The 18547-nt window shown below is 31.6% G+C and overlaps 4 protein-coding genes across 4 annotated transcripts; 2 read left to right on the forward strand and 2 right to left on the reverse strand.

Annotated features, from left to right (window-relative positions):
* Window positions 1-812: 812 nt before the first annotated feature.
* On the forward strand, window positions 813-1521 carry LOC123924731 (agamous-like MADS-box protein AGL62). The gene has a single exon (XM_045977699.1). It carries the CDS (start codon window positions 813-815, stop codon window positions 1425-1427), a length of 615 nt encoding a protein of 204 aa, XP_045833655.1. The 3' UTR covers window positions 1428-1521.
* A 3029-nt stretch (window positions 1522-4550) lies between these two features.
* LOC123920462 (ran-binding protein M homolog) lies at window positions 4551-12326 on the forward strand. Its single transcript, XM_045972714.1, has 10 exons — window positions 4551-5111; window positions 6103-6249; window positions 6740-6826; window positions 7972-8017; window positions 8372-8448; window positions 9375-9537; window positions 10617-10685; window positions 11181-11240; window positions 11504-11590; window positions 11823-12326. Exons 1-10 carry the CDS (start codon window positions 4708-4710, stop codon window positions 12096-12098), a joined length of 1416 nt encoding a protein of 471 aa, XP_045828670.1. The 5' UTR covers window positions 4551-4707; the 3' UTR covers window positions 12099-12326.
* A 277-nt stretch (window positions 12327-12603) lies between these two features.
* On the reverse strand, window positions 12604-14424 carry LOC123920463 (NAD(P)H-quinone oxidoreductase subunit T, chloroplastic). Its single transcript, XM_045972715.1, has 2 exons — window positions 14016-14424; window positions 12604-13070 (listed from the first exon to the last, which is right to left on the reverse strand). Exons 1-2 carry the CDS (start codon window positions 14399-14401, stop codon window positions 12659-12661), a joined length of 798 nt encoding a protein of 265 aa, XP_045828671.1. The 5' UTR covers window positions 14402-14424; the 3' UTR covers window positions 12604-12658.
* Window positions 14425-15093: 669 nt separating this feature from the next.
* Window positions 15094-16560, reverse strand: LOC123922099 (F-box/LRR-repeat protein At3g48880-like). Its single transcript, XM_045974843.1, has 2 exons — window positions 16160-16560; window positions 15094-15631 (listed from the first exon to the last, which is right to left on the reverse strand). The coding sequence occupies exons 1-2, from the start codon at window positions 16558-16560 to the stop codon at window positions 15094-15096; spliced, it is 939 nt and encodes a 312-aa protein (XP_045830799.1).
* Between the last annotated feature and the right edge of the window lie 1987 nt (window positions 16561-18547).

The raw sequence follows: 18547 nt of genomic DNA on the forward strand, positions 1-18547 counted from the left end.
CAATTTCCACGTAATGTAAGAAATTAAAAACGATTATTCTTAACAGAAAAAATTAACTTAAAAATAATTATTACTTTATCAAATTAATTTATTTTAAAAATCACAATAAATTAAGGTCTGGGATTAGCTGGATGGCATTCGACCTTGAATGATAAATAAACAATAATGGGCAATATTAAATTATTTTCAGAATACAATAAATTTCCATACATCTAATGTAAAAATTTTAAAATAAATTTTTTTCTAAATAATTTAACATAAAGATAATTATTTTATTTTTTTGGTACATAAAGATAATTATTACTTTAAAAAATAAATTTTTTTTAGAAATCATAATATATCAAGGTATGGAATTAGCTGGATGACATTAAACATTAAACGATAAATAAATAAACAATGAGGCATATTTAATTATTTGCAAAAGATAATAAATAATTTCCATACATGTAATTAAAGAAATTAAAAATGATTTTTTTTATCAGAATATATATTAAGTTAAAGATAATATATTCTCAGCAAAAGAGCACTGTTTTTTTAACATTGATTTAGCTACCATATAAGCAATGACAAATGAGATTTGATGAAAATATCTCGATCTAGAAAATATTTTTATGTAGCTAAAAGGTGCAGCGTTTTAAAAAAGCGTTTTAAAAAAGAGAACCGCATATATTAAGCCACGTCACAATATGATTAATATAGAAAACATTTGGCTATAAAATTACTCTTTTAACATCCTATTTCAATGTGTCATTCCTCAAGTCACAAACACATTCACTCTTTTATTCTCTCTTTTATCTTTTTGTGGTTCAGCCATGTCGAGCGAAAGGACAAGCCAAGGTCGCAAAAAGATTGTGATAAAAAAGATGATCAATGAGATCCACTTGCAAGTGACTTTCTCAAAGCGTCGTAGTGGGCTCTTCAAAAAAGCTAGCGAGCTTTGCACTCTTTGTGGTGCAGATGTTGCACTCATTGTATTTTCTCCTACTAAGAAGGTGTTTTCTTTTGGGCATCCCAATGTTGATACGGTCATAGATCGTTATCTCTCGCTTGTCCCACCTCAAAACAATAGAACCATGGAATTAATTGAGGCTCAACGTTGCGCCAATGTGCGCGAGCTCAATGCTCAGTTGACTATGCTCAACAACACACTGGACCTCGAGAAGAGGCGTAGTGATGAGCTGAATCATATGCTCAAGATGAATCAGGCTCAGTATTGGTGGGCTTGTCCCATTGATGGGATGAACAAGGTTCAACTTGAAATATTCAAGAAATCTTTGGAGGATTTGAAGATACTTGTTGCTCAACAAGCCCAACGGGCTCAATTCTTTGAGACACAATTCTTTCAGAATCCCTTGTTCCACCCTGAATTGTTTGGCTTCGACAATATGGGAGGCCAAGGAGGATATGAACCCTCTGGATTCTTTTGATCTGAGGGTATAGATCCATCTTAGATGCCCTTAATTGTTAAATTATATTTTTAGAGTTTTGTGTGTTCATGTTGTTTTTATTTAACTCAATTACTGCACACAGACTTAACTAGTTTCATGTATGTGATTTAGTTAAGACTGAATCTTAGTGTTATTGGGATTTTTTTTTTTGAAGGAAGTGTTATTGGAATTTTTGTTGTCTTTATTATATGTATTTGGAATTGTAGTGATGTTGCATCATGTATTAGGACATCTTATTTATTTATATTTTCATATCTCTCCAAAATTTTGATCTTTGAAGTTTAATGAATCCATTTCTTTCCTTCATCATCTTTTAATTATCTAGTTGAGACTTTTTCAAAATTAAGATCTAACTACTATATATATATATAAGGGTAGAGCTGTCAAAACGGGCGGCCCGGCGAATTTCGGGCCGGCCCGATCGGGCTTCGGGCTTCGTCGGGCCGGGCTAAAAGCCCGGATAAAAAACGGGCTACCAAAATTAGTGTCCGAGCCCGGCCCGGTACGGGTAGTCGGGCTTTCGGGCGGCTCGGTTTATCTTTTTTTTTTTTTTTTTTTTACTTTTAGTGCTCAAACTCAACTATATAAATAACATTAATAATTCTCGCGCGTCCTATTTTTTACTCATCCGCTATAAATATTATATAATTCGCGCGCCGTATTTTTACTAATCCCCTATCTACGAGTTTCTCGCGAGCCATATTTTTACTCATCCACTACCTACGAGTTTCTCGCGCCCTATTTTTACGCATCCGCTACTTAGGAGTTTCTCGCGCGTCATATTTTTACTCATCCGCTACCTAGGACTTTCTCGCGCGCCCTATTTTTACTCATCCGCTACTACGAGTTTCTCGCGCGCCCTATTTTTATTCATCCACTATGTACGAGTTTTTCGCGCGCCCTATTTTTACTCATCCACTACCTACGAGTTTCTCGCGCCCTATTTTTACGCATCCGCTACTTACGAGTTTCTCGCGCGTCATATTTTTACTCTTCCGCTACCTACGACTTTCTCGCGCGCCCTATTTTTACTCATCCGCTACGTACGAGTTTCTCGCGCGCCCTATTTTTATTCATCCCCTACGTACGAGTTTCTCACACGTCCTATTTTTACTCATCCGCTACCTACGAGTTTCTTGGGTGCCCTATTTTTACTCCTGCTACTTAAGTAGCGGACGATATTTTATAATTTATATTACAAACTAATTTCAAATCACCCGAAATAAATTATTTATATTTATATTTTATTTTATTTTTAATTTTAATTTTTTCGGGCTTGCGGGCGGCCCATTCGGGCTAGCCCATATTTTAATCGGGCTTTGTCGGGCCGGGCTAAAAAGCCCAAAAATAATTCGGGCTAGAATTTTCAAGGCCCGAGCCCGGGAAAAAATCGGGCTTGGCAGGCCGGCCCATTCGGGCTAGCCCATTTTAACAGCTCTATATAAGGGGTCTTCCTCCCAATCGGAGGTTATCCCTTTGGAGCAACACAATAAATAAGGGGGTCTTCCTCCCAGGTATATGAGATCACACGATCAATTTTCTAACTTTCTATAGAGGAATGCTAATTTCTATTATTTTATTTTATTGACTATTTTCTATTAGATATTAACATAACATTTTTTACATTAAAAAAACATATAAATTCAACTCAAATAAAATAGCATTTCATCTAAAACGAGTTTACATTTGTACCAAAAAATAAAAAATATGACAACCTTCAATAGATTGATTCAAGTGGTGAAAACTTCGTATAGTTAATGAAAACATTATTCAACTCTCTATCTTTCGTGTATGAAAAAAAATTCAATTGGGAAATGAAAACTCACATTATGTGCCCACCAATTTTTTCACGGAGATGCTAAATGGCCGTCGAAACTTCATATACTTTTTTTTTTGTTGATAAATTAAGAGAATAGCGGATATCAAAGGAGTTCTAGAAATACAAATTAAGGCACACCTAAGATCTTCATCGTTTATCATAGTCTCATGTAATAATAATAAAAAAATGTTTAAATACATAAAAACTGGTGATACAAGCAGGTGATACAAAATATATAAATCAGCACAAATTGAATCATCCTAACTTCTAATTTAACCTAACCGACAAAATAGAATATCTAAAAGAGCGAATGAACCGACCGTCAATCCGGAATCAATCCATGTGCCCATATATACTTATAACATAGTGCCTCTGATCTTTAATATAAGAAAAATTTAAGTAAATTGCATAACTAATGTAATTAACTTATATTATAAATCAGATAAATTAATTATTATTTTTTGACAGGTTAAATTAATTCCTCTTATTCAATAGAATAATGCTAGCAACACACTCTTTAACAAACACACTCCAACACACTCTTTTTTATTGGTTGAAATTCATATGAGTCCCATTAAAAAATGTGGACCCATATAAATTTATCAATAGAAGAGAGTGTGTTAGAGTGTGTTTGTTAGGGATGGCAACGGGTGCCCATGGGTGCGGGTTTGACACTTACCAAACCCACACCCGAAATCATCACCCAAACCCAAACCCAAACCCAAAAACTGTTCGGGTGGCAAAACAACACCCACGCCCACACCCATTGGGTTCGGGTTTTTTCCACCCAAACTCAAACCCGCATCATATTTGAAAATAATTTGCAAATTTAAGAAATTAAATTCCAACATAGACTTTGAATTAAATTACAACTAAAATTAAGGTCTTCCAAGAAAATTCAAACATAGACTTTCAAGAAAATACAACATAGACTTTCAAGAAATTAAATTACAACTAAAATTTAAGGTCTTCCAAGGAAATTGAGGGAGATTATGGGGGTAATTAGGTAATTATAAAATATTTCGGGTGGGTGTATGGGTTTCGGGTGTGGGTTTGACTAATACCAAACCCACACTCATATTTTTGGGTGTCACCCGAACCCAAACCCAAACCCAGTCAAATCGGGTTTCGCCCGTTGACTTGGGTTTGGGTTCGGGTGGGTCTCTCGGGTTTGGGTTTTTTTGCCATCCCTAGTGTTTGTTAAAGAGTGTGTTGCTAGCCCTCCTCTTATTTAATATATTAAAAAGTATATATAATAAAAAAAAATTAAACAAAAAGAAGAAAACAATAACAGTTCATCAAAAAAAGAAAAGAATACCGAAACAGAGTAAAAAGGTTAAATTCGGAATTCCATCTTCTCAACTGAATCATCATCGAATCTCCAAATCCTCTCAATTCCAAAAATTAGGGTTCAACATTTTCACAATCCCAATTTCAGCGATGAAAGAAAGTAACGGTAAGAACAGTATCGAAAAATCAGATCAAGATCAAGATCTAGGGTTATACTTTTTGGAATTGTGTAGTAGAAAAGTGAAAGAAGAGTTAAAAGATTACAACGGTGATGGTGATGGTGATGATGATGAAGAGAAAGAGGAATCACCGAGCGAGCTCAATACTATAAATAGTTCAGGTGGTTTTGTTGTTGTTGCTACGGATAAACTTTCAGTGAAGTATACAAGTGTTAATCTTCATGGTCATGATGTTGGTGTTATTCAAGCTAATAAATTTGCTCCGATGAAAAGGCTTGTTTATTATTTTGAGATTTTTGTTAAAGATGCTGGTGTTAAAGGTCAAGTTTCTATTGGGTTTACGTCTGAGAATTTCAAGATGAGAAGACAACCTGGGTGGGTAATTTTTTTTTTTTTTTGATAAATTCTGTTTATTTTATTTTCAATTTTCATTTATGGTTTTTAGTTTTAATTGGAAAATTTGGGTTGTGTTTTTGCTCTGTTTAGTTAGAGTAGCATTGTTTGTGTGGATTAATTTTGATGAGGATATGTTTGTAATTGATTGGTTTGAGCTATGAAGCACGGACACCGATACTGATACATCGACATCGACTCTGATAATAATATTATTTGAGAAAAATACATAATTTAATGTAATACGCATTATTTTAGAAAAGTACATAATTTAGTGTAATCATATGTGTTAGTGTCATACTCCTACATATGTCTGATGTTGGGACGCGGTTAATTTGAAGAGTGTTTGTGCTTCATAGGGTTTGAGAGAATGCTTTCTGTTTTTATTTCATGTTTTCTCTTTCAATTGGACGTTTGGCTTGTGTTTTAGCCTTGTTTACAATAATATTCTTTGTGTGGATCAATTGGATGACGATGTGTTTTTTAATTTACTTAGTGTTATTGTTGGTGTCTGTGAACCACGGGTGTAGATAAATTACTCTGATAATAATTTCAGAAAATAGAAGTGATTGAATGTATCCACATGTGTTGGTATCGTATACTGATATGGGTCGAACATTGGAGACACCTTCAATTTAAAGTGTTATTATTGTTGTTGTCTACATGATTTGAGAAAAGGTCTTCTATTTTCATTTCTTGGTTTCTCTTTCAATTGGAAGTTTAGCTCGTGTTGTAGCCCTGTTTACAATAACATTGTGTCGATTAATTGGATGAGGATTTCTTTTTTGAATCAGAACGAGGATATGTTTTTAATGTACTTATTGCTATTTTTGATATCTATGAACCACATGCATAGACATATGACTCTGATTAGATTGCCTGCTTATTTTCACTATGTTTTCCGTAACATTGTTTATGTGATTAGATTGTTTTTAAATACGTTATTGTAATTGTTGTTGTGTTTTGATAATAGGTGGGAGGCTAATAGCTGTGGATATCATGGGGATGATGGTTTCCTTTATCGTGGACATGGCAAAGGAGAAGCTTTTGGTCCAACCTATACCACTGGTGATATAGTTGGTGCTGGAATTAACTATGCTTCTCAGGAATTTTTTTTCACGTAATCTACTTGTTCCTTTTCTTTTTCCCTTGAATCCTTTTCAGAACCGTTAGGGTCTGTATGTAGTTTGAGGATAATTTGTTTGTTCCCTCTTTGAAATTTTCATTTCCTTATGTTGTCAATTTTAATTGAAAAACTGTCCTATTGTTTCCATTTCTTGTCTGTTTTCGCTGTTTCATGCACATAATTTGTGAACAGAAAATGAAATGTAAATGAGGATTTGAGAAAAAAATAAAATCAAAACAGGTCGATATTTTTATTTATTTATAAGTAAAAGGGAAAACAAGAAACAAAGATTATCAATGTTTTCACAAAAGTAACTTGCCCTTAGTTTTTCATGTGGCTGCATGTTAGCAATGCCTTAATTTTGCATGTTAACAAGCACTATCGACTTTATTCTACGATTGATTGATCTTTTTTGCTTGTATACACAATTCTTCCCATTTGTTTTGATGACAATATCATTTTTACTTCTTTTGTTTGATGCCAGTAAAAATGGGCAAGTTGTTGGCACAGTTTACAAAGACATGCAGGGTCCCCTTTATCCAACCGTTGCTGTTCATAGCCAGAATGAAGAGTATGTTGTGCTGCTGTATTGTTTTTTTGTCTATTGGACTGGCTGCATGCTTATTTATTTGAGTTATTTATTTATTTTACAAATTTATAGTTAGATATCTATGTTCAGTGTATATTGTAAAGCAATCTATCAGATTTTATTAGTCAATTGCATTCATTTTTTTTTTGTTAATAAAGGTAGAACCTTGTTATTCAATTTTCACACAGACTGTGCATGTAGTTTAACTTCCAAACACCAAAATGAATCATCATTTTCTTTTCTCATCTCATAAAGCTGAACAAGTGTGTCAATAAAGGTCTTCATGGTATGTGAAAAATTTAAGGAGGGGAGTGTAATTTCTTCTGATGTTTAATTTATCTGATGTTTAATTTATCTGAGAATGACTCTTCTAGAGTGTGTTTGGATGAGGAAATGTTTTTAGGTAATGTAAATTTTGAAGGGATTCAAATTCTTCTATGTAAATTTAATTGTTTGTATAGTAAATTTGAAGAATTTTTAAAATGATGGGAATTTATGAAGTATTTTATTCAAGATAAATTTAGAGAATTTCAAATGACACATATAAACTAGGAAATAGTCCATTTAATGAAATAGCCCATTTGAATTTCATTAATCTATACAATGTGAATGTCAAAGTGGTTCTTATTATCCTTTCAAGTTTTGCAAGATGGTCCCCATATTTTATTCAATATTTCAAATAGTCCATTTAAATTTTCAAAAATTGCAGCTTGGTCTGTATTTTTCAAATTAAAAATTTGACCTAAAACTTTTCAAATTTATAAAAATATCCCAAAAAGTTGACAATAAAGAATTTTATTAATCTATCTAAACAAAAAAATTTAGAGATAAAAGGAATTCAATTGAAGCATTTGAATTGCCTAGAATTCTAAATTCTCTAAAATTTACAATTACATAATCCAAACACTCCTAGATTTGACTCCCAACCTTAGCAGTTTTATTTAATTATTTTTAGACCGGGCATTTTGATAATCTGCATGCACTTCTTAATACATGCTTATTTTTCCCTTGCTACCATTTGAAAGGTTTTTCGAACAGTACTTCTGTTTAATTTCAATTAGCAGCTTTTTTGATTATTAGTTGAGGTGTTTAATCTTTCAGGAGTGTATTTCATTTATCTCTAACAGGGTACATGTCAACTTCGGGCAGAAACCATTTACCTTTGACCTAAAGGTAAGAACCTTTTTCTATATTTTGTTTATCCTTGTGTATATATCTTATCTTACAGCATGCTACCCTACTTGCTAATGAAATAACAGGGAAAATTTGTAACTTCGTATTTAATGAAGAGGTCAAACCTTTAAATTTATTTCCAATCCAGTAATTGAATCTAAGATTAAGATAATACTAGGGTGGGATGAGAGATTCAATAATTTCTATGTGATTTTCTACTTCCACTATGATCAATGTCACATAACCTTTTTGTTTTAAAATTCACAAAGTTTATAAAGACTGTGCAATACTGCAATATACTTCTCTTTAAGTCTTTATCTCTGTTTCTCTTAATTATTTATCTTGTTGAATTAGGAATTTGAAGCTCAAGAAAGAATGAAGCAGCAAGTGAAAATAGAGGAAATACCTGTGGCACCAAATGCCAGTTATGGGTGAGAGAACATTACACCTAACAATTTTGTTATTAAACCTCGTTTTTTATAACATTTTATATAGATTAGTTTTGTTAGTATTCAGTTTCAGTTGTTTTTAATCTTAATATAAGCTTACTATGAGTTCTTAAGGCTCTTTTTGTTTAAAATTTAGTGCATATTTCTGTTTTATTGTGCACAGCTTTTCAATGTTCATATGGCTGTTGGGTGCTTATAGTAATTTCATTAGTCAAATAACAACGTTCTAAATATAACAAGTGAATATCTGAAAGTGTAATATGTGGTTCGTAGAAGCTCAGTGATCTTCGTAGTTTGATAGTGCCAAGTGAAATCGAGTTAAAGTACAATGGGGGAGTATTTGTGAAGTGTCTGACATGAATACATGTTTGAAATGAATATGACTATTATTTTGAAGTGTTTGTGTTTGCTTTATGGCTTTATATTTCAGTTCCAAACAGTGATCATTAGTGTTGAAATGTTGAAAGCGGGAGAATAGACAGTGGAGTAGCAGTATCTCTCAGATTGAGTACTTTTTATAGTATGGTCTAGAATCAGATCCTATGTTAATAGAAATTTAGCTGACAAACATAACTAAAAGAAAGATGAATCACAAAATCTAAAATGATTTAAAATGTTACATGACTCAGACTGCTTTTATTCTCTGAACACAGACCATGACATAAATTCAAATATTCAATGCAGACGCAAAAACTTAGTATATAGTAATTTATAAGAAGCCTTTCTCTTAGGCTAGGGAGGAGGACTCCAATGTTGCATGCTGTCACTTTTTGTGCTTTATGAAGGTTTGAAATTAACCTATTTCACCTTGGCTGTGTGATATTCATGACTTTTTTGGGAATTAATACTAATATAACAAAGTAATTAATATGTATTAATATTTCTGAATTAACATTGCTTGTTGCCAGAATTGTCCGTTCCTACCTGCTACACTATGGCTATGAAGATACATTGAATGCATTTGATGTGGCTAGTAAGAGTACAGTTCCTCCTATAAATATAGTGCAAGAAAATGGTATTGATGACCAGGAAACAACGTATGCATTGAATCACAGGAAGACTCTACGGCAGGTACTTGTTTTTTTCACAGCTTTTGGGTATCTATCTATAATTAGGGAGAAAGACTTGCTTAGGCACGACACCAAATATGACGTGTTAGGCACACATACATGATTTCAAAAAATTTGAAGTTAAAATAATTAATTAATATAAGATGATGTGACTAAATTATTTAACTTCTATTTTTGTCTTTTTTGTGTGTGTGTGCCTAAATGTATTATATTTGGGGTTGTGCCCAAGTAAGAATTACTCATAATTAGGATAGGAAACAAGGGAATGGTAGTAGGAATTTTGTCGATGTTTTCTGAAGTATGTAAAATTAGAACTCAAATTGAGCCTTTTCCTGGTATATACATGTTGAATGGGAATGTTCTGATCCAGTGACATGGAGCTGAAAAATGAAGAATTTTATTGTGTTTGATTCTTAGTTTAGACCGTAAGGTTAACAATTTCTAGCACCAAGTATAAAAATTAAAAACAATATTTCATTTTTTTTCTTCGTATAATTTTGTTGATTACTTTCAAAATATTTCCATCATCATGCTCCAACAACCATTTTTGCTTGTAATCATTGTTGCTGGCACTGGTCAAGATTCCTGTGGTGATACTAATTATGAGTTTGATGTTGGCTGGCTAGGGAAAGGTTATGCAGCAGATTACAATACCTTTTATGTGTTTTATATTTAAAAGTTTTAAAATACAAGCTAAATGAGTCCTCTTACAAGGGGAGTCCCCAATATCTTGATAAAGAAGTGTCATTACTTGGTTTGTTAGAACCGTCAAGTTATAGTGTCTGTATCCTATCAAGTAGTGCCTGTTTTGTTATTGATAGGCATTTTATCATTGCTGTCCTTTGTTTTATTCTCCCTCCGGTCCTATATATAAGAGAAAGTTTATTTTCTAGATTCATTGTAAAGTTGATGTATCTAGACAATAATGTTGTTGTCTAGATACATCAACTTTACAATGAATCTAAAATGTAAACTTTTTCTTATATATAGGACCAGAGGGAGTAGTTGGTCTGATATGCTTGCTGCATACAGTTGCTGATTTACGAACTTACATGGATTACCTCTTTTGTTTCAATGAAGCTAATCAGGGATGGGGAGATTGATGTTGCATTTGGTAAATTGCGTGAATGGTATCCCCAGATTACTGAGGTGGGTTCTCAGATTTTAATGGTTGTCTACAAAGTTGTTTGTATCCTGGCTCTAATATGACTCCGATTATACTGATTATTATAATTGCAATTAAATCCACCACGGGGTATTATGCCATCTATAATTTGTACTAGAATTTGCTTCCAGAAAAATCCTAATTGAAGGAATCTTTGTAGTGATTGTTAATTGTGATGTTCTGTTTTATAGTTGGAACCATAATATAATGGAAGTTATGTTGTGCTTTGTTATCCTCTGATGGTGCTTTTATGGAGTTTAAGAAATGATCACCTGCAATATATGGTGCTTTGTTGAATAAGATCTTCATGTTAAAATATTTTGATCCTCTAATTATATCTCAATTTTTTTCCCTTTTATGTAAAAGATCCAAATATCATAGATCAAATTATATACAAAATACTTGATTTGACATTTCTCCTTCATCTCTCTTTATTTACCATGTGTCATAATCATAACAATCAATTCTGGTTACTGCAGGACAATACATCAGCTATGTGTTTTCTGCTTCATTGCCAAAAATTCATTGAACTAGTTCGGGTATATTACTTTTTTATATACTTTTTTATATTTAGTTTTTGGAACTATTGGAATCCTGTCCTTTATTCTTGTACAGAATTTGTATATCTGCAATTAGACTTCTGTTTCTTTAACATTTCTTAGCTTGATTGATATTGTTTATTTTTTGTTTTGTTAGTTACTCATAAAATTTAATCATAAAATTTAAATTTGTCATAGTCGTATAGCTTTATATATAAATTGTTTAACTTTAAGACCTTGATATTATTGAATGTGATATTTAGGTTGGAGAACTGAAGGAGGCTGTCACATATGGAAGAATAGAATTGTCACGGTTTTTTGGGTCGCCAGTCTTTGAGGAGTTAGTTCAGGTGTTTTTTTCTTACCAATAATTAGTACTATAATCAACTCACTACCGATATTATAATCATTCTAATCTTATATCCCATTCGATAAACATGTGCAATTTCATCTCACTTCATTACAATGCGAGTTAGGATTGTCCAAGGTTATATCATAGTTTTTGTTTTGCATGTCTATGTTTCCTGTTTGTCTAATAATTGCACGATAGTACATTTAACTTGAGATTCTTTATTCTACTAGGAGTGCGTTGCTTTACTGGCCTACGAACAACCATTAGAATCTGCCGTAGGTTATCTCCTAAAAGACTCGCGGCGTGAAGTTGTAGCAGACTCGGTAAATGCAATGATATTGTCTACAAATCCCAACCTGAAAGAAACGAAAAATTGCTTACACTCTAATCTCGAGAGGTTACTAAGACAGCTCACTGCGTCTTGCTTCGAGAGACGATCATTGAGTGGAGATCAGGGAGAAGCTTTTCAACTTCAAAGAGTGCTTAACGGTGGTAAAAAGAGCTAATGCCTACATTTCTATTCATCTTCTGACTCTACTGTTCATATCACCCTTTTGTTTGGTTTTAGAACAATGCCAAATGATCAAAATTGATCTTAGGGTCCCATATACTGTGGAGTCCCCATCTATGTACATGTTGATTATCTTTTTTAGGGAGTGGATGGTTTGTGTATATTCATGTAACCTTGTAACTTTTTCATAATAAAAACAATGGAAATTAGATATTGTGAACTATAGCTATGATTTCAATTTTTAAAAACAGATGAACATGTTCTGGTGCATATCCAAAATTATGTATCATTAGTACAATTGACTTGTTCTGTTGGCCATTCCTAAATATGACTACTCTTTTTTCTTTGTGTAAATTTGTAATTCAATTAAGTTATTTTTGTTCCAAATGATAGCTTCTTATTTCCACTCTTTATTTTGGTCATTTTTCTGTTTTAAATTTTAGTTATGAAATTAAATTGGCATCTCAAGTGTAATTTCTTGATATATTTTCTATATACAATTTTTGAAATACAGATTCTAATTGGTTGACTAATTATCAGAGTAATATACTAATATTATTTAAATAAAACTACATAAGTAAAACAACATATAGCAAAAATAATGATAAAAACATCAATAGTGATAGCAGAAACAGCTTGATCACTAAGCTTCATATTCTTTCCACCAAGTCTATCAACCATATCTGGAACAGGTTCATAATTGATCAATTCTACCTCATAAGGATCCTCAAATTTAATTTTCAATTTCTCTTGTTGACGACTTGCAACCTCTTGAGCTAGGGACCAATCATAAAATCTTCTACTTTCATCATTGCTGAGAACAGTGTAAACCTCTTTTAATTTCATGAATTTTTCTGAGGCTGTTTTTAGAGGGAGTGAAGTTGTGTCTGGATGATATTCCTTTGATAGTTTCCTGAATGCTACTTTGATTTCTTCAGCACTAGACTCTGGTGGTACTCCTAAGAATCTGCTTGTTTTCATCATTGTCATCATCGATTAATCTATTAGTTTTGTCATGTCAACAAACATTTCTAAGGAAACAATATCTCTGGCAATTGGCAAATTAAGCAAGCAACTAAGGTACACTTTTTTTTATTAAGAAAAGAAAATTATCATGCTTCATAATGAAAAACAGAATTTAATAATAGTATCTTGACTAAAGTATCTATCTCTTAGTGGGAGGCCCCTTATGATACGGAGTTCGGCCATAAGATAAATAAAATTTGACCAAAAATTATTTCAGTCTAAATTTGATCCTCTAGTTTAGAGGTGGACGACGGAGTGTGTTTTCTTTTGCGCCAAAATACAAACCCCGACGCTGAATGCGTCAACCAATTTATAACTTGCTCAAAGCGCACTTGCATGATACTGATGATGGTTTTTGTACGGATTGTGTTTTGACACATGATATAGAATGACTCTCCGCAACAAATTATCTAGGCTCTTGCAACCAAAAACCAAACATGCTAGTTATACAGTACTTTTAATTTTAAGGTTCTCATAACAAAAAAGAATGACAGTCAAAGGTGTTCTATAATATGCCAGTAGACTTATGTAGGATTTTCAGCCACATGACTAAAGTGACAAATTTAATGAAGATAACTAATACAAAAAGGAATGGTTGCAATGATTTTGGAGTTCTCACATGTAATTTGACAATTCACCAGAAACAGTAGTAACTACTAACTAACACAAACATATATATATTTCCTCAAATGATTTTTACTTTTTATTTACTCAATTAAAAAAAAAAATAGTGCAATTTTTTAAATGTTTTTCATGTTGTCCTTCACTTAATATTTAGTTTTTGTCTACTTTTTGAAGTTATAATAAATTTTGAAAAAATTATGAATTTAAAAAAAATCATAAGTACTAGTTGTGAATATTTTAAGTAAGATATAAAGAAACTCACTCATAATGAGAACCTTGAAAACTAAGCAAATCAGCAAAATCTTCACCCAAAAGCTTCTTAGGTTGTTTCACATCTTCATTTGTTTGTTTCTGTTTAGTGTTACCTCCAATCCAACCTTCATCTTCATTTTCCCAATGAATTCTTGTGTCAACTCCAGATGGTGCTTTTTGGGGTCCTTGAGAGTCCTTAGAAGCATGAACTTGTAAACTATAGTGAGAGTTTGTGGATTTTGTTATCCTAAAAAACCTTACTCCTTTTATTGTTTTGATGTTTCCTAAGATTGGGTTGAATAATAGAATCTGTGGAGAAGGTGTTGTTGTGGAAGCCATGAGAATGGAACAAAAAAGAATGGTTAGATTTTTGGGAAATCTTAGGATACAGTTCATGCCCCATGTTTTGTTCTGTTTTTTTGTGTGGTTCACACTAAATTTGGGGCATGGATTTTGTAATATTCATTTTAATTATGATGATTTTAACTATATTTCAATATAAATTATGCGCGCAGAAAATACGATTCACACAAAAAAAATCGCTAAATCAATTTTATAGAAATAGAAAAGAAAGAAGAGATGTTGTGAAAAATAATACCGTGGTACAATAAAGAAAAAATGGAAAAATGACGTGGAAAAAAGAGAAAGTATTTGTTCAAAATATTATGAGTTAATTAATTAGTATATGTTTGGTTTCAATTCTAGAGAAGACAGAATTAATTCTAGACGTGTAGAATTAATTCTGGTTTGTTTGATTTCTTAAAAGTAGAATTGATTCTGCTTCCAAAATTGATTCTACTTAAAAGCTAAAAATCATAGCTTCTGATTCTAGAATTAATTTTTACCTTCAAATTCTTTGTTCAACTAACTTTTATATGAATATACACAAACATAAATCAATTCTATCAAACTCAATTTTATCTCAATCAATTATGTCAAACAAACACATAAGAATATCTCAACTAATTTTTCAAAGAGATGCAATATTTCAAATAATTAACATATCACATATAAAATGTAATTGATTTCATATATATATATATATATATATATATATATATAATATGATTTTTTCTTCTTCTCAAAGTTCAAAGTGCAAGAGAGCTAACTTCATCATCTTTCCAAATTCCTTCCTTGAACTTATGCCATCTAGAAAGCCCACAATCCATTCTTGTCCGCTCACACATGATGCATGGTTTTTCCATGCAAGTTATAAATTGACGCAACTTTGAAGCCTTTTCACAGATAGTATTACGATCAATATGACTACTAATGGGTACCACAAAATAAGAATGTGAAACGTTGAGTACTTCTAAATATTTTAGACTCTCTAAAACTAAAATTAGAGCTTCCTTTACTAACATTGAACATCGAACACTCAATACTTTCAAGTTAGGGAGATAGGTAACAAGAGACAAAGCAAATCTGTTATCTAAACGTCCCATAACCTTGAGTTCTCTAAAGTTCTTACAATTCTTTGAAATTTCTTGAAAAACATATGTTGGATCTTTTAGGGGAGGCATTGTCATTGACTCTAGATCATTCCAACCCCTAATAGCCTTTCGCATTTCTACTTTCTTGATTCTATTCCAAGAGACAAAAACTATCCGTCTTACAAGTGGACACCTGTCACAAGATATACAATACAATTATTATCTAATTTAAATAAACTAAAAGGTCTTAATACTAACATAACACATTATATCATTTTAAAATTACTTGCTAACTATCACACTTGATTGATCTAGTGGTGTTGACTTGGGTCCTCGGACTATACTCTTTTAGTGTCAATTTCGGTGAGCTAGTCTATACAGAACAAAAATATTCAGACTTTAAGTGGGACCCCGTAAGTGGACAGTCGGATTAGTCCCTCGAATTAGTTCGTCCTAAGACCGAATACTGAGTTTGTTTTAGTGCAAATATCTACGGTCGGCTATCAGAATTACTGTGACTGAAAGTGATTTATCAAAAGTCACACTCAGTAATTTTTGCAAAATTACGAGGAATCGCCGTGATTCTGACATACTCATGATATCCTAAATTTAGGATATCAGTGAACTAAACTCTTCAAATTGAATGAAAAAAAAATAAAAAACTCTTCAAATAATATATATATACTATAAATAAGAATTAGAATTAGAGATTATTACATACCTTCTAGCTATGCAGCTGAATTGATCATTGGACAAAAACAAGTTGTAATGAAAAAGCAAAGTCTTGATATTCCCTTGACTGAGATTCAATGCAACAAACAACAATTTATATAAAAAATTGTCACATCGAGAATTAACCCAAACATAAGGCTCAGATTTAGTCTTAATAAAATCAGATTTCAACATAGAAAAATCAAGTGTTTCCCATTGATCGTTGTTAGATTTACCCCATGCTCGAGTAAAATCAATAATAGATGAAGTTGATTCAAACATATCATCGCAATGCTTAAAAATCTCAATGAAAATATCTTCGTTCAAATTGTTCAAATTTTTCATAAGAATGTTCGATGTTGTTGTCACGTCGTTTTCTACCCAATTCCTTCCCGTTTTTGCAATTTCCATATTACCCAAAATTATAGCCAATCGTTAAACGCTCTAGTAGGGATTGAAGCTGAATTAGGGAGAACCACAATTTGACCCCGCAACTACGATTGAAACAAGACTGAAATCACTTAATGTCAAAACTGACATCTAAATCAGATTAGATGTCCAGATTAAACCAAAAACTTATTGTTATAAGTTTGAGCCAAAAGATATTCTAAGAAGTTTAGGGGGCGATGGTGATTATATAATGAACATGACTTATAATTTTTACCTAATATAGATATCACGAACAAATAACAAACTTTATTTTTTTTTAAGCAATAACAAGATGATTTTGTTTTTTTAAAAAAAAGATTTGGTAAGATAAAATTTATTTAGCAAAAGAAAACAAGTTTGTTATTGGATATACCAGTAGATATGTTTGTTTTTTTGAAAGGTATACTAGTAGGATTATTTTAATTTCAAATTTTCAAACTAATCTAGTTGATTCGGCAGGTAAAAATTGATTTTTTTTTAGTCAAAAAATTTGTTTTTTTTTGTAATGACCAACATAAATTATTAGACAAAAAAGAAAAATAAATAATTGTTCACCGAATCTTTTGAATATTTGTTGTTTCAAAATCTTGTGGATAATACCCAATATATTGATTGCATCGGATATTTTCTGATATAGGGTTGGATAGGTTTTGAAATTAAATAAAAATTGCTATGTAATGCCTAATATATAACAACTGAAGTTTTATTTGTTTTTCTTTTTCTAGGCTATTTTTTTTAAGAATATTAATTTAAATAAGTGTTTGAATATAAAGAAGATTAGCTAGGAGTTCCATCTTCAAAAGTTATATTTAAGAATATGAATCTAATCTACTTTTTTAACTCACTTTTTTATATAACAATTGATTAGTTAAATTACATTTCGGTGGTTGAAAGTCTATAATGTGAATCTTGATTTAAACTCTTATGTGGTAGTTGAACCCTTTTGTTTGTATGAGCATCGATTAAACTTTTTTGTTTCTGTTGTATTTGATCTCTTGCTGATATATTCCATTTTTGCTTGTTAAAAAAAATGATGAAGTTATACTTAAGAATAGAACTTTTTTGTTTCTTATATTTATAGAGAAGGAAATACTTGTGCAAATAGATTAGCTAATGCAGATTTTTTGGTTGATGGGTTAGTCTGGTGGGATTAATTACCAAACTGTTCTAGAGAGTTTCTTTCGAGATAGAGTTGGTTTGCCTAATTATCGTTTTCGCTAATATTATTTTGGTGGGTTTGGTTTATGCCCCCCACCTTTTTTTTTTCTTTTTCATTTTAATAATACTTTTGGAGGGTAGGTAAGGAGTAGTAGTGCATTAGGATGCCAACATAGTTTAAATGTTGATGAATTTATATAACAACTGAACTTATATTTAAGAATATGAATTGAATATACTTTTTTATTCAAAAAAATTAAATAAATCTAATCTATTTTTTTTAAAATAATAATAAACTTTTTCTATAGTTTATTCAATCCAATCTTTTTTCTTTTGTAAAATATTCAATCTAATCTGCTAATTGATGTAATACACCAATATAATCTTTCACCGAATCTAAAAAAACAAAGAAAACTCTCTACATTCAACAAAAGGAAAAAAACTTCCGAATCTATAAAATTAGAAAAAGAAGAAATCATTAATACTGTAATATATAGTGACAAAATTTAAAATTTGGCCCGAATTTGAACTCAAGATTCTACCCTTCTTCATATTTACAATATGAGTTTTCTTTTTATAAGCAAAAAATAAATTATAAGGAGTACATTAAGTGTACCCAACGCTTATAATTCACAAAAATATCATTAGATGCTTTGTAAGCACGTTACCAGAGCATTACACCAATCAGAAAAAACAAAATAGAAGTTATTAATTCCTATTCGACCTATAAACCAAAATCAAGAAATAAAAATATATAATCCACTAGGGAGGACGCATTAGCCAAATCTCCTCGAAATATAAGTTGTTGCTA

Source organism: Trifolium pratense, linkage group LG4, assembly GCF_020283565.1.
Source record: "Trifolium pratense cultivar HEN17-A07 linkage group LG4, ARS_RC_1.1, whole genome shotgun sequence".
NCBI lineage: Eukaryota > Viridiplantae > Streptophyta > Magnoliopsida > Fabales > Fabaceae > Trifolium > Trifolium pratense.

Excerpts from the sequence above, each read along its gene's own strand:
- LOC123920463 (XM_045972715.1), bottom strand. The coding sequence starts at position 14,401 with ATGAACTGTATCCTAAGATTTCCCAAAAATCTAACCATTCTTTTTTGT. Across the intron at positions 13,071-14,015 it reads TTTCAAGGTTCTCATTATGA|ATTCTTAGGAGTACCACCAG; the intron begins GTGAGTTTCTTT and ends GAAAACAAGCAG.
- LOC123920462 (XM_045972714.1), top strand. The coding sequence starts at position 4,708 with ATGAAAGAAAGTAACGGTAAGAACAGTATCGAAAAATCAGATCAAGAT. Across the intron at positions 6,827-7,971 it reads GTTCATAGCCAGAATGAAGA|GGTACATGTCAACTTCGGGC; the intron begins GTATGTTGTGCT and ends TATCTCTAACAG. Across the intron at positions 11,591-11,822 it reads TCTTTGAGGAGTTAGTTCAG|GAGTGCGTTGCTTTACTGGC; the intron begins GTGTTTTTTTCT and ends TTATTCTACTAG.
- LOC123924731 (XM_045977699.1), top strand. The coding sequence starts at position 813 with ATGTCGAGCGAAAGGACAAGCCAAGGTCGCAAAAAGATTGTGATAAAA.
- LOC123922099 (XM_045974843.1), bottom strand. The coding sequence starts at position 16,560 with ATGGAAATTGCAAAAACGGGAAGGAATTGGGTAGAAAACGACGTGACA. Across the intron at positions 15,632-16,159 it reads TTCAGCTGCATAGCTAGAAG|GTGTCCACTTGTAAGACGGA; the intron begins GTATGTAATAAT and ends ATCTTGTGACAG.